The following is a 13,463-nucleotide window of genomic DNA, read 5'->3' as shown; positions in this document are numbered from 1 at the left end:
CCAGAGCCGGACTCCCCGTCGCCATGCCTGCTTCGGTGCCTGGAGGAGCTCCCGTCGCGTACGCGCTCCGCAGGAGGACTGCAGTTTATATATCGATCGTTCCTTGATTTTTCTGCCAGATTTTTATCTCACTAACTCTGTGACATTAAGAAATCACTTACTTTCTGGCAGCGACAATATTTACATTCCACACGAAGGCTTTTGGACCAAGTTCTGCTTTTGGTTACACGTTTCCGTCCCCCCTCCCCGACTCCAATGCTGCCGCATTGAGTAACAGAGCCGAATTTGTCTTACTACATCTCCGCTACCATACATCACATTTCAACTCTTCAAAATCCCCCTTTCCCTATTTCCCATGCAAGATACAATGCACATTTGGAAAAAAGCAGAAGGGTCATCTGCTAAGCATCTGAAATATTTAACTGAAGAGGAATGTTCTAGGGCAAAGAGAGCCCCCTGATTTAGAGCCAATGTGATTCTGCTTCGAAAACTCCTGTTTTAGCTAAAATCAAACTTACTGCATTTCTTACTACAAACTTGAAATGTCTAATAGTGAGGCACTGCTTTATACAAACTTATAATGTCCAACAGTGGTGGACAAACCATCAGGAATCAGAGCATTTCCAAACGCCCGAATGCTTTGCAGAACTCGCTGGAGAGGAAAGCTCAGGACAAGCAGCTCTGTCGGTGAGAAACGCGCGCCCCGGCCCTTCAGCTCAGCCAGAAGGAAAACGTGCGTACAACAAAAAAAAGGCTAAGAAGTTCCAGTTTGTTGACGCTGAAATTAGCTTTGGCTCAAGTGAGACAAAAATGCTTGGGCTGGTTCAAACCTGTCCAAGTCCGCTTCTCACGCTTCGGTTTAAAATGCAGAAAGCCGAAGTCCAGAGACCCCTGAGCGAGGTCCCTTCCCAAGGAGGGTCCGGGGGTGCTTTTTTGTTCGCTTGCGGAGCGCGACATGAGGAACAGATCTCCTGCAGACCCCTCCAACTCAACCGTACGCTGCACGGTTGTTTGCAAGTCTCGGGGCTGCGTTCCACGCCTGCGATGATCACTTCCAGCCCCGGGAATAACTCTGCCAGCACGTGTTATGGATTCATTCGCACCAAAGGAAGACGGGGTCTGGGGAGGATTAGTATCTGGACCTGCAATCCAGGGATAGCAGAGATGAAAGAGACCTCCTGTGAAACCCTGCTTAGCCGATGGCACTGCCTACGTGGGATTACCACCAGCAGAGTAATTCTGAACCTTTGTCCCGCCAAGGTCACAGGGCTCCAGCAGATGACGGTCCCACCGCGCAGGAGCTGCACTGATAACCAGCCCACGCTTTGGTTTTTTCCAAACATATTCTTCTGAACTGGATTTCTCGCAGCACTCAAAGCAACTCCTCCTCCTCTTACACATTACAAAGATCAGTGCATGACCTTTGCTGAAAGAAAAACATTCTTGAAAGCTGAATACGCACGCTGAAGGAACCCCGGCCACGGCGTCATCTCAAGCCATGGCAGATGTTGGCGAGCGACCTGGCGATGACCGGAGCAGGCAGAGAAACCTGTGCCGTGCCTGCAGGTGACCTAACGGCAGCGGCAGCAACAGGGGCTGCTTCACCCGGAGCCGCCTGCGCTCAGAGCCCTCTCCTGGGGCTCCGAATGGAGACGGCGAACCGATCTCCTGCAGAGGAGCAAAACAGAAAACGCTTTACAGCTCAGACACCACAGTTCGTCCCCTTACCTCGGTCCTTTCCGTTCTGCATTTTTTCTGTTTCTTCTTCATCTTCTTCCTCTGCTTCAAAAAAAAAAAGGAAGCAAAAAGCGCACATGAGACAAGTAGGTGAGGGCACAGATACTGGGGGAACTTTCCTGCAGCAAGGGAGACGTGGCTCCTCGGGCATAGCTGACAGCGGGGGAAGGAGGACGAGCGCTCAGGCTCCCAAGGAGAACCTGGATGGAAGCGTCGCCATCCTTTCTATGGCACGGTGCCTGTCACCGCGGGCGGCAACACGTCCCCACTTCATCCTGACGGGATGATTAGCGGTTGTGGAGTGCTAGCTGGAAGCAGTGTCTACATTCTCCAGAAGAGCGGGCTACTGGGGGACTCCTGCCTGGCCCAGGCAGTATGGGGACCAAAGTCCCTTGTGCACGCTTATTTTAGCGCTGTAAGAAACCCAGAACTGCACAATGTGCACCGTGGGAAGGAAGTCACGACTTCTAGGCTGAGGTCAAGCCTCAGGAAGAAAAGTGAAACTGGTTTACGGCGAGGTGAAAACCTCGGAGGGTCCCTGCTGGCACGGCGGGGCTTGCCCGCGCAAGGCGTTCAGCGACGCTGATGCTGGGGCAAGGCCACACAGCCGGTGATGGGCTGGGCCCCCAGGCAGGCACTCATTTCATGGCTGAGAGCTGGCCGGTCATTACGTTTAACGCCGGTGAGGCTGAAGAGACTTTATGGCCAGGTGCTTATTTATGTAGCAGAGAGCGGGAGCAGAAGGTCGCATTCTTCCGCAGCTGGTGGCTCCTATCTCTCTGCGCAACATTTCAGTGAGACCTGTGCAAACAGGTAATCGTTGTTATGAGCAGTGATATCACTTCTGCCTACTTCACATGCTGCAGAGAGCAAAGAAAAGGGAGAAAACCCTGCAATAAAAGGCACAATTTGAAAAACTGAAGCATTTTGAATGGATCTGATCAAAGGGGATCTTACAAACATTTGCTCTCTTTGTTGCTTTGACAGCAGGGCCGATGAGACATCTGGGAGTCACACAACCTCTGCCTACTCAGCGATGGCTACCGATGAGTCCCTAACGCGAGCGCAGAAGAGATCGCTGACAAAACCAAATGCATTTGTAATAATGAGAGCTGCAACCTGAGCAGCCACGCTGGGTCCTGAGCCTGCCTCCTGTTTGCGGGGCAGGGGCTGAGCCACCTCCAGCAGCACCGCGCCTGGTCCCCGGCGATCAGCATCACGCCCGATCCCCAGTGATTGGCACCATGCCTGGTCCCCAGTGATCGGCACCACGCCTGGTCCCCGGCGATCAGCATCACGCCCGGTCCCCGGCGATCAGCAGGGTGTCTTTTAGGCTCCGTTGGAATACAGATGCTGGCAGCGATGCCTCGGCAGCACCAGGAGCACGAGGCTGCTGGCGCAGGCGAAGGCAGATGGGGGACGATCAGGGCACCTCTGGGAGCCCGTCGAGGAAGGGGTGACCCTGAGCAGGCTTTCCCATCCTAAGGAATCTGCTTTCCGAGCCGGTGCAAAGGTACGGAGAGGCAAGCGGAGGCGTGGGCGGTGCACGCACCAGTCTCACAAAACGCTCAAAACACAATGCCTGCAGCTATATCGGGCGAGCCTGGGGCTGGAGGAGGTGTCTCTTCTCACAGCTTACCTCCGGGACAATGTGTGTTAAATCCCACTGACTCTCATCAGCTGAGGATAACTCATGCTTTTCCTAATTTACACAAATGAAATGAGTTCAGATGCTTTCAAGGGAGCCTTCTTCAGTATCTGCATATCCTCAAGTAGGAGACTGTAATTAATTCCATTTTCCCTCCCTTGTGAACCGTAACTGCTTTGCACGATCCTGACAGGCCCGAAAGGGCCGGCAATAGCGCAGACCCGGGCTGTTTGCATTTGCCAAACTCTCGGGGATTTCGGAGGCGGGCAGGATTGCCACAGGCCCAGCCCGCGCTCCAGCTCTGCCACCAGCCGCCCCGCACCAGACCCTGAGCTCGACTGCTGCCATTGCGCTCTTCTATTAAAAGCAAAAAATAAATTATTGCAGGCATCTGTTTTGGGCAGAGGGTCTGTTCACCGGGTTTCAGCCTAGAGGGAAGAGGGCCGTGCGTCTTGAGCATGGTGATTTATTGAAGAAACGCAGGGCCCTTCACTGCAATGGCACCAGCGATGCTGCTGTCATACATGAAAGACTTTATTAACTCACAGCTGCCTTTGCAGCCAAGACACGGGGTTTGGACTGGCTGAATTTACTGCTGAGCAGTAAAATATCAACCCGGTTTATAACTGTGACTTCTCCATTAAGGGCAGCGGGAACAAAAAGCCTAACAGGTTTTAATGCAGAGCTTGATAAGTTTATGGGGGGAATTATGCGATGCAGCTACCGGATACAGCAAGGGGCTGGGGAGGCGCGAAACAGAAACCGTGAGGTTCAGTCTGAACACAGAACCCTTTACTTCTTGCTTAAAAGAGAAGGCAGCCCACCAACAAGCGGCTGGAATCCTAAATGATGGTGTACGCCATGGCTGACACAGCTTGAGAGCCCGGGATGCGTCCCTGCACTGCAGCAGAAGCTGCTCCAGTCCCACCAGGGTGTTTACCTCCGCTGGCACGCTAAAAAGGCACGAAGGGAATAATTATCTTTTTTCCACATCGGTGTTTAATCCTTTGTTGCAACCACCCTCGGGTACATTTGCATTTACTCTGTATTTCTGATCACGGCATCTAATGGGGACTCCTTGCAGAGGATGCGCCCACTGCTCCAGCGCGGCCGTCACTAGGCTCTCGTCTGGGGACGTTCATGGACGAATCTGCCCTGGCTGCTGACTTGCCGCCTTGTGTTGCTAAGGAGCTCTGGCTTCCCGAAGTGGGACTGGGAAGCGGCTGTTCTGCCCAGTAAGTGGCCCAGGGCGTGCCCGCGGGGCACTGGAAAAGTTGCTTAGTGCTGTTACACGCGCACGGCTCGATACGCGCAGGACCGAGATGCGAGCCTGCTTCCCGACTCGCCAGCGGCGCTGCCAGCCAGGCTTGTATCTGCAGAGAATTGCCTTAGCCATCAGCGATGGAACCAACGGAAAGCCTCTTCAGAAGGTATTTGGAGTTCTCAACGTTGCTCGCTCTAAAAATGATTTTTCATTTTATCATTGAAAAAATGAGCACATAATCTCGCATTGTGCTTTCAATAGTTTTTATAAAAAATAAATCTAAAGACAAATCGCCAACCCGTGGCTTCAAGCTGTTCTGTTCTGCTGCGCGCACGTGCCGCTAAATGAGCTCTTACCTGAATGAAGCTCCTTCACCAGCGACGACATGGTGTTGGTGATGGAGTCGGCTGCGACCAGCAGGTCGTTGCGGAGGTTCCTCCTCGTACCTGGGAGCAGAGCAGAGACACAAACAGCAGGAATCGCACGTGCCGCGCTGCCACGGCCCCACCTCCTCGCGCCACAGTGCTCAGCCGTGCACCCTCACCGGTCCCCACCAGGGTCCCCCCCCACGACAGAGCTCGGACGCCCCGCGTACGGCAGGGCCCAACAAAGCAGCTTGGCTTTGCGAGAGATGGTGATTTGTTCTGGAACAGCCCGGGTCTGTTTGCTGCTTGATCACCCGTTTGGCTAATTGGCTACCACACGGCTCTGCTCCTTGCCAAGGGCAGCGCTCGCACGGCAGCTCAAGGGCAGATGCTTCTCTCCCCAGGACCGGAGTTGCTGGGTGCTGGCCGCGGTGCAGCTGATCCACATTCTTCGTTTGTGCAGAGTCGTTATCGCTGCCGGCTTCCCCGTTGCAATTGATATCGCTGAGGTTTGAGGGGAATAAAAGAAAACTGAACTCTCGCCCTGTGCAGAGCTCTCCTCTCGCTTTGCTGGAGGAAGCGCTCCTCTTCCTCGGCGTGCCACGCAGCCAGGGAGCATGGCACTCTGCCGTCACGCACCGCGACGCTGCCGACTTCCAGTCTGGACACTCATCTTGTGCGATTCTGCTCAAGGGACCCGCTCACCCCATCAGCGACTTGAACATCTGCCACGGCTCCGCAAGAACGACCGGGACCAGCGAGGGCCCGCAATCTGCAAAGGAACCGTCAGACTGGCTGCTGCCCGTAAAGGAGAAGAGCGAGGGCAGCAGGAGCTGCTGCGTGTCGGGGACGATGCTTATCGCCTCTTGCTGACGCTGGGAAGACAACGATCTTATTCGTCATCTCTTTTGGTTCCCCGTGCCGGTCCCTCTGGCAGAGCCAGCCGTATTCTCGTGGAAGAGCGTCCTGCCGACGGCAGCCCAACTTTGCAGCACCCGCAGACGTCGCGGACGCGACTCCCCGTCCTCGCCGAGCCCCCTTTCCTCCGGCACCTTTCCGCGCCGCACCGTTTCAGTTTTATTTGCAGGCTTTGATGGCGCTGGTCACGTTTTCTGCCCCGGCAGGTGGTCTGTAGACGCAGTTTCTCAGGTCGCGGAGCCGATGGCCTCAAGCTGAAGCTCTGCTGAGAGCAGGTCCCTGTAGCGGTTCGTTGGCCCCACCTCAGCCGTCCCCGTGCTCTAACTGCTCACAGAAAATGGCTTTAGGCGGTCTGTTATCCCACACAGGCACCAGATGTCCGCACCGGCGCAGCCTCCAGGAGCTCCGCTTTGATGCTGAGTGTCTGACAGTGCTCTGAGACCTCGGTGTTTGGGATCCCGTCCTGCCATTTACTCCAGCGAGGGCATGAAGGCAACACATGTGGAATCGCCGGAGACATTTGATGTGACGTTCTGCAGCTGTACCGAACTGCAGTAACGACAACTGCACATTACACGTTTGCTTTCGTTTGAAGTCGGGTGCCTCTTTCATTCCAGACGTGCTGCTTTAATCTCCCAAATGCTGTGCTGGCTTTTACTCCGTCCTTGGCTGGGGTGCTGTCAGGGCGCCTGCCCCGATGTTTTGCCTATGGATTTCGGCGCTGCTCGAGCGCGGCCAGAGCACGCTACCGAGCTGACATGCCTCCCATCAGCATCTTTCTCCTCCAGGTTAGGTTCCAACTGACCAGTGCCACTCCCGAGGCAGCAGCAAGGCACTGGGTGCTGCTATGCATGCACAAACAGTGCGCAATTCCCGGGAAAAAACGCAGATTGTGGCCAACAAGTCTGGGACCTGTGACTTAGGGGACTCCTCTGCACCTCCTACACGATGGAGGCTACTTCATCCAGGTCTCTAGATGTCCCGAGTCCTGTCACTGCATGTGACAGTGCAGCGCGGCCACCGCCCTGCCCGGCGTCACTTTTGGGAGCAAAAGGTTGTAAAATGCCAGCCTGTCTCCCCTGTGAAACAGATGAATAATGTTAACGACCGCATCTGGGCATCTACGGGCAGAAGCCGCCGAAGCCCTCCTGGCTGGTGGCATTGAATTATTTTATTATGTGAAAACACAGAAATTTTATCCTGTTTCCTGTGTTCTCCACTTGCCTTGAATCTGCCTGATTTTGCATGATTAATATGAAATAGCACTAATTGTGCAGATTGCCTTTCCGGAAGGATCATTCCAGGAAACTTATTACCGAGTCCGTTGGCCATTTTTTTCCTGCGAGAGTTTTTCTAGTAGTTGAGAGGCACAGGCCATCGCTGTGGTTACCACGAGAGGAACTGCCACCTTTCCCTTGGCAGCGGTGGATCGCATCTGCACCTGAGAAATCCCGAGGGACTGTGTTCTTCTCTTGCAAGACGATAAACAGCAGCATTCATTTTCTAATTTGATGGTGGCCTCTGTATCTGAATATTTCAATGGCAATACCATTAGGGCATTTTATTCTAATACTGTATTACTGCGTTCTCCCTCTGGCCAAGTGGAAGATCAAGAGATCGCCTACGGAGGACACTTATCTGATCTTAAGACGATCTGATCAAGATCACTGAGATTCAATTCTTTACAGGTTTCCTTCTCTAGACCTTCCCGCGGCGACGGGGAAGCTCGCAGAAGACTTGTGACCTGGGAGGGAAGACGTTGGCATTCCTGCCCGCTCCTGGGTCACGGCAGCAAGAGGTGGAACAGCACCAGGATCCTCACTCCCTCTCCCTCCATGACATTTTATAAGAATCTGGTGCATATGCAAAAGTTAGCAAAAGTAATTTAAACGTTTTTGTTAAAAAAACCACCATAACATACGGGTACTGCAGGCATTGCCTATAGATTTTTTGCTTCGGGGGAGCCATCACCGCCACAGGCACCAAGCTGTTGTGATGCGGCTGCTGCACGAGTCCTTCGCCCAGCCCTGAGCAGTTTTATACAGCACCTGGTTCATTGCAACAGATATTTGAGATGGTGTCAGGTGTTAAAAACCTAGAAAAAACAAGTTTTCACTTTGGGCAATATCAACAGGTCCTGACGAAGACTATCCCCTCGTGAACCAGTCATTCAGGTACAAGGCATGAATGAGCCCTTGATTAATTACATCAGCTTCTGCTGGAGCCAGGAGTTGGAGGAAGACAGCTCTGATGACTGCGAACCGTGCAGAGGGAAGTTTGCTTTGTCATGGCTTTTGCCTGCATCTCCGAAGAAAAAAGCAGATGGCTAGGGAGCAAATTTGGATGCCAAAGCAGTACCGTAAAATGAAAAAAAATCAAGTAGGACAGTTAATATACTACTATAATCATGTGTTCATCACTCCTAGCAGCAGAAAGGAGATCATTTCATCTCTTTGTGCTTTCCTAATTAAAAAAGGAAAGGGGAAAATGATGAAGCAGATTGAGCAGATTTTCCCAGTAACCTGGAGGACTCGTTGCGCTGCTGCTCCACTTTACGCAGCCTGGAAAAAGAAAGCCAATCTGCAAAGGGGGGAAGGAGAGGCAGCTGCCAAAGAAATCAGTTGAGAGCTCTCGGCTGTACCATCAAACTTGTTGTAGAGATGAAGAGGAGGCGACTGGACCACCCACAGCAACAGATGGAGTGTTGTGCCTCTGGTATTTGGCGTCTTGCCTCCCTGGAAATGCCTGCTTCTGCTCTCGTTTCTGGAAGTGTTTAGAGAGATGAGGAGCTTGTTCCTACTGATGGGATTGGAAAAAGACATAGCCTTCTCACAGATGAGTTGGAGCTACTCGGTGTTTTCAGCCGGCCATCCTCCATCACCTGACCCCATCACCAGCCCAAGTTCTGCAGAACAAGTAACAGCCTTCCCTCTACTGAGCGTGCTGGGGGCTAAGGGCTTGCCGTCCTTGCTGTAGCGCTCCAGGCATTAAAACCCAGTTAAAAGTATTCGCTGATACTGCCTGCTCCTCTGCTACCATTTTGTAGCTTCTTTCTTCACCACCTTCTGGCAGCAGCTTACTGAGGCAAGGAAGATTGTTCTAGAAGGATATTTCCCATGATCAGGTGATAAATGCAAATTGTTATTTAAAATCTGTTTGGTTTTGAGATATATCATCAGTTCTGGGAAGTTTGTTTTCATGTTTTCTTTGTTTTTAAAAAGAGATCGTCCATCTGACAAAGGTATTCGACACTAATATTCACAATCTTCCCTACCCAGAATGAGAAAACACCGCCTCCAGTTTTGTGACTCCATATGATACCACTTGTCGTTTAAAGAAATAAACAGCCTGGCCTCCGCAGCAAGTCGAGGGCTCTTGTGTCCTGCCAAGGACCAATACAGGAGAGGGGCTGCAGCGCCCTGGCACTACCGGCTCTACGACGTCCCATGCCCAGTGGCATTTCCCACCCAGTACCAAGGGGTCCGCATGAAGAGCTGCTGCCCGTTGGTTGTCTCTGCCCGCAAACAGCCGAAGCCCTCACCAGTGCATTAGGGAGAGGTGGATTTTCTGTCCTTCTTTCTTTTATTGTCAATAAGAGGACTATAAAATACGACTGGATGTCCATCTCCAGAAACGCGGATCACGTTCAGAAACAACCTCTGTGTCTGCCAGAGGCACCCGGGGACACCAGGTCCTGCTGCCGTTTTTCTCACAGCTCTACATCCCGGGATGCTTCTGGAGTACTAAAGATGACGACTTCTGGACCAAACCAGGCAAAAAGAAGAAAAGGGCGCATAAAACCCAAGTGACACCACTCCTGAGAAACACAGAGCATGGGCACCCGCTCCTGCTGGGAACGGCTTCCTTCACCACGAGCAGAGCTGACGTAGGGAGGGTATAAGAATACCTAATTTCCCCCTGCTCTGGAGTGAGATGGTCCCTGAAGGTAAAAAAATATTTGCCAAGTTTCTTGACATCAGACTGGCAGTCGTGTCTTCGCTTGCCGCCCTCCAACACCGCCAGATAGTGAAGCCTCCTCCGTGTCTGAGGAAGAGCAGTGGTCTGCATTGAGCTGAACAAGGCTCCATTTCATCTGGTTGTCTTCAAATTTTGGAGCCCTTCTTGAGCCGACAATGGCTTTGACATGGAAAAGTTTGACTTTTTTGAAACGCGTGACTGTAAAACTTTTTTTTTTTTAAAAAGCAACAGCAGCTAAGTATAAACTCACACTACCTACAGAAGTTGGGGGATAAAAATATGTATGTCAACTGCTGCCCTGATTTTCTACAAAGCACGATAAACCGTATTATTCACAAATGGACGGCTTACCCATTTGATCCAGCCACACCGATTTTACCGAAGAAGCAGAGGACAAGGTGGGCAGAGGGGAATACAGCGGAAACCACCGGATAACCCAGCACTTCTTATGTCTACTTAGGGAGCAGTGGGCAGCAATGAATTTAGGCCAGGAAGTGATTTTTTTTTCAAACGCAGAGGGGAGTAACATGTAGAAAAGGTGCAAAAGAAGGAACTCTGTTGGAGCAAGAAAAAGCTCATTGTCCTGTGTGTCCTTCTGCTTCTTTGTTATGGTCTTCTCTTCTCTTCTCTTCTCTTCTCTTCTCTTCTCTTCTCTTCTCTTCTCTTCTCTTCTCTTCTCTTCTCTTCTCTTCTCTTCTCTTCTCTTCTCTTCTCTTCTCTTCTCTTCTCTTCTCTTCTCTTCTCTTCTCCTTCCCTTCCCTTCCCTTCCCTTCCCTTCCCTTCCCTTCCCTTCCTTCCCTTCCCTTCCCTTCCCTTCCTTCCCTTCCCTTCCCTTCCCTTCCCTTCCCTTCCCTTCCCTTCCTTCCTTCCCTTCCCTTCCCTTCCCTTCCCTTCCCTTCCCTTCCCTTCCCTTCCCTTCCCTTCCCTTCCCTTCCTTCCTTCCCTTCCCTTCCCTTCCCTTCCCTTCCCTTCCCTTCCCTTCCCTTCCCTTCTCTCCTCTCCTCTCCTCTCCTCTCCTCTCCTCTCCTCTCCTCTCCTCTCCTCTCCTCTCCTCTCCTCTCCTCTCCTCTCCTCTCCTCTCCTCTCCTCTCCTCTCCTCTCCTCTCCTCTCCCTTCTTTCTCTTTTCTCTTTTCTCCATTCTTATGTTTAGCACTTTTTTCTTCTCCTCCCCACCGCACTGCTGCATGTCTCCAGCAGCGCGAGCAAGCCGTTCTGCAGATGTGCGTGCCAGTCAACCGCTCCGTTAGGAACAGCCTTCGCCCCGTTCTGCTGCAAAATTCCATCTTCCTTTCTGCCTCATCACCGGCAGAGAGGTGCGTAGCTGTTAGCTAAATACTCTGGATAAGAGGGCTGCTTGTTTTCCTGCTTTTGGTCATTAAACTGCTTTTTTCCCTCTTGCAAGCCACAGCACAGTTCAACCACCAGATTTGTAAATACGACCAGTTTTTAATGTCTAACTGTTACATTATTGGAGGGCGTAACTTTCTGGGATGGAAGATCCCTTCCCTGGAGGGAAGATCATCATCACAGAAATAATTTCATTAAGTTGTAAAGATCAAAAATGTGCCCCCAATCTCTTTGGTCTAGAGCACAGGAAAGGGTTCGTAATTATTGTTTCAGTCCAGGTGAGTTACGCTTCTGTTGTACGTGGAATCACGGAGTCACAGAATGGTTTGGGTGGGCAGGGACCGCCAAAGGCCACCCAGTCCCACCCCTGCCATGGGCAGGGACATCTTCACCCAGACCAGGGTGCTCAGAGCCCCGTCCAACCTGGCCTTGAACGTGTCCAGGGATGGGCCATCTCCCACCGCTCTGGGCAACCTGGGCCAGGGCCTCACCGCCCTCAGCACAAACAATTTCTTCCTTCTGTCCAGTCTGAATCTCCCCTCTTTTGCATGATGCTGGCAGGACCAACACCAGCTGTGGTTCTGCTTTGTGTGATACTCACCTTGTGTGAAGGCTTCCTGCACGTCTCCCCCGACACCTGCGAGCGCGTCCTGCGGGACGTGCGTTGGGGTAGAGCCGGCGGAGGTGGATCTGACGGGCATGGGCATGGGGCGGCTGGCTCCGTGGGTGGGCGAGGAGTGTGCCGAGCCTGCTGCCTGCGCCTGCACGGGAGACACGAGACACGGTTTCCAAATTTTAAACTTTTTTTTGGGTCAATGTCTAAAAATAATTCTGTAAAAAAAAAAAAAAAAAAAAAGCATAAGGAGAGATGCTTCACCAAAACACACTCGATTTGAGCGATGTGACGCATGACCGGTAGGTGATGTGGGAGGACCAGCAGCGGCGGCACGCCGGGCGCGGCGCATCCCGCGTTGGGCTGCAGCACCCAAAGTTGGGCTGCACGTGGTACTCACAGCTATGCTGCCTCTGGCACAGCGGCTGACCCGTATGCTTACAACATCACCGGTCAGACGTCACGTTGGAAAAACCCCAGGAAGGCCGGGAGCGACCTTCCCAGCCTGTGCTCCAGAAGGACCCCTCAACCGCTTTGCATCTGCTCATCCTTCCCGCAGGCCGCGGCGAGGAGACCCCAGGGCTCTGCGGTGCCACCGAGGCTCTGCTGAAGGTCCGTCTCCTTTTAAAATTTATTTTGATATAATTTTTATATAGTCATATATTTTACATATTTTTATTTATTACTAAAATAGTGATTTACATTTTTTTTTGTTTTACATTCTCTTCCAGCCAAACCCACCCCGTCTCTGTTGTGCCGCTCTGAGAGCCTCACGAGCAGCTTCGCATCGCGGGTGCCGCTGCCTTCCTAGAGAAAACGTCTGGAGCTCCCCTACAGCTCTCCGCGGACGGCGAGTGACGGCACCGAGGGTCCTTCAGGCACTGCCTACCCACCTGAAGTCTGCTGAATTTCACAGCAAACCACAAACAAATAGAGAATCATTTTTTTCCCTGTGGTTTGAAGGCTCAGAGAAAACGGCTGCGATGCTCACTCTGGCAAAACTCTCACTGGCTTCAAAGAGGCCGCCCCAGCAAAGCCTCTGGAGCACAACCTGAGGCTGATGAGCAGGGGAAGGAGAGGGACTGACGAACGTATGAGGGGGAGATAAATGTAGGAGACTACTGGCACGCACTTACTGGCTCCGTGTTTTCAAAAAATAATCTCACTTAAGTACTCGGCGTGTGGTGCCAGCAGGAGCGAGCAAGGAGGCATTCATCAAGTGATGCACCTCGCTGGGCATTCAAGGACATTTGCAGAGAGCTCAGTTCCCCATCTCCCTCCTCCAGCCGTCCATGGCAGAGGGTCTGCACCGCCCGGCCAGGCCCTCGCCCCGGAGGCCACTGGCATCCACCCTCAGCGCCGGGGAGGCAGAGACGTCACCCGTCCCGGAGCGTCGGCCACTATTTCCCAGTGCTTCGAGTGTGCACAGTACTACTTTACCGTTAATAATCTGGTTATTCTCTGCAGCCACTCGTGTCTGTCAACAACCTCTGAACCCTCTTGCTCAACGGCAGAGTTATTAGTGATCAGTTCTGTCTGGCTCTGCAAGCACGGGTTTATGATCTGTGACTGTATTTATATTTAAGCACGGT

At 52.4% G+C, this 13,463-nt stretch overlaps 1 protein-coding gene across 15 annotated transcripts in view; it reads right to left on the bottom strand.

The window, feature by feature from the left end:
• DTNB (dystrobrevin beta) overlaps nucleotides 1-13,463 on the bottom strand; it is a 218,462-nt gene that overhangs the window by 9,278 nt on the left and 195,721 nt on the right. For 12 of the 15 annotated variants that reach the window (XM_087776264.1, XM_087776266.1, XM_087776271.1 and 9 more), the window contains 3 exons: nucleotides 11,860-12,019; nucleotides 5,006-5,095; nucleotides 1,729-1,782 (listed from right to left, as the gene is read on the bottom strand). In XM_087776264.1, the coding sequence (XP_087632390.1) occupies nucleotides 1,729-1,782; nucleotides 5,006-5,095; nucleotides 11,860-12,019 (304 nt within the window). Of the gene's footprint in view, nucleotides 1-1,728; nucleotides 1,783-3,902; nucleotides 4,844-5,005; nucleotides 5,096-11,859; nucleotides 12,020-13,463 lie in introns of those variants that run through there. The other 3 variants (XM_087776265.1, XM_087776267.1, XM_087776268.1) reach the window with 3 other exon arrangements.

This window comes from Nipponia nippon, unplaced genomic scaffold (genome assembly GCF_047370975.1).
Source record: "Nipponia nippon isolate SJK-2023a ecotype South Korea unplaced genomic scaffold, ASM4737097v1 scaffold_4, whole genome shotgun sequence".
In the NCBI taxonomy this organism is placed as follows: domain Eukaryota; kingdom Metazoa; phylum Chordata; class Aves; order Pelecaniformes; family Threskiornithidae; genus Nipponia; species Nipponia nippon.
The sequence above is the reverse complement of the archived record's forward strand: the minus strand, read 5'-3'. Positions and strand labels throughout refer to the sequence as shown.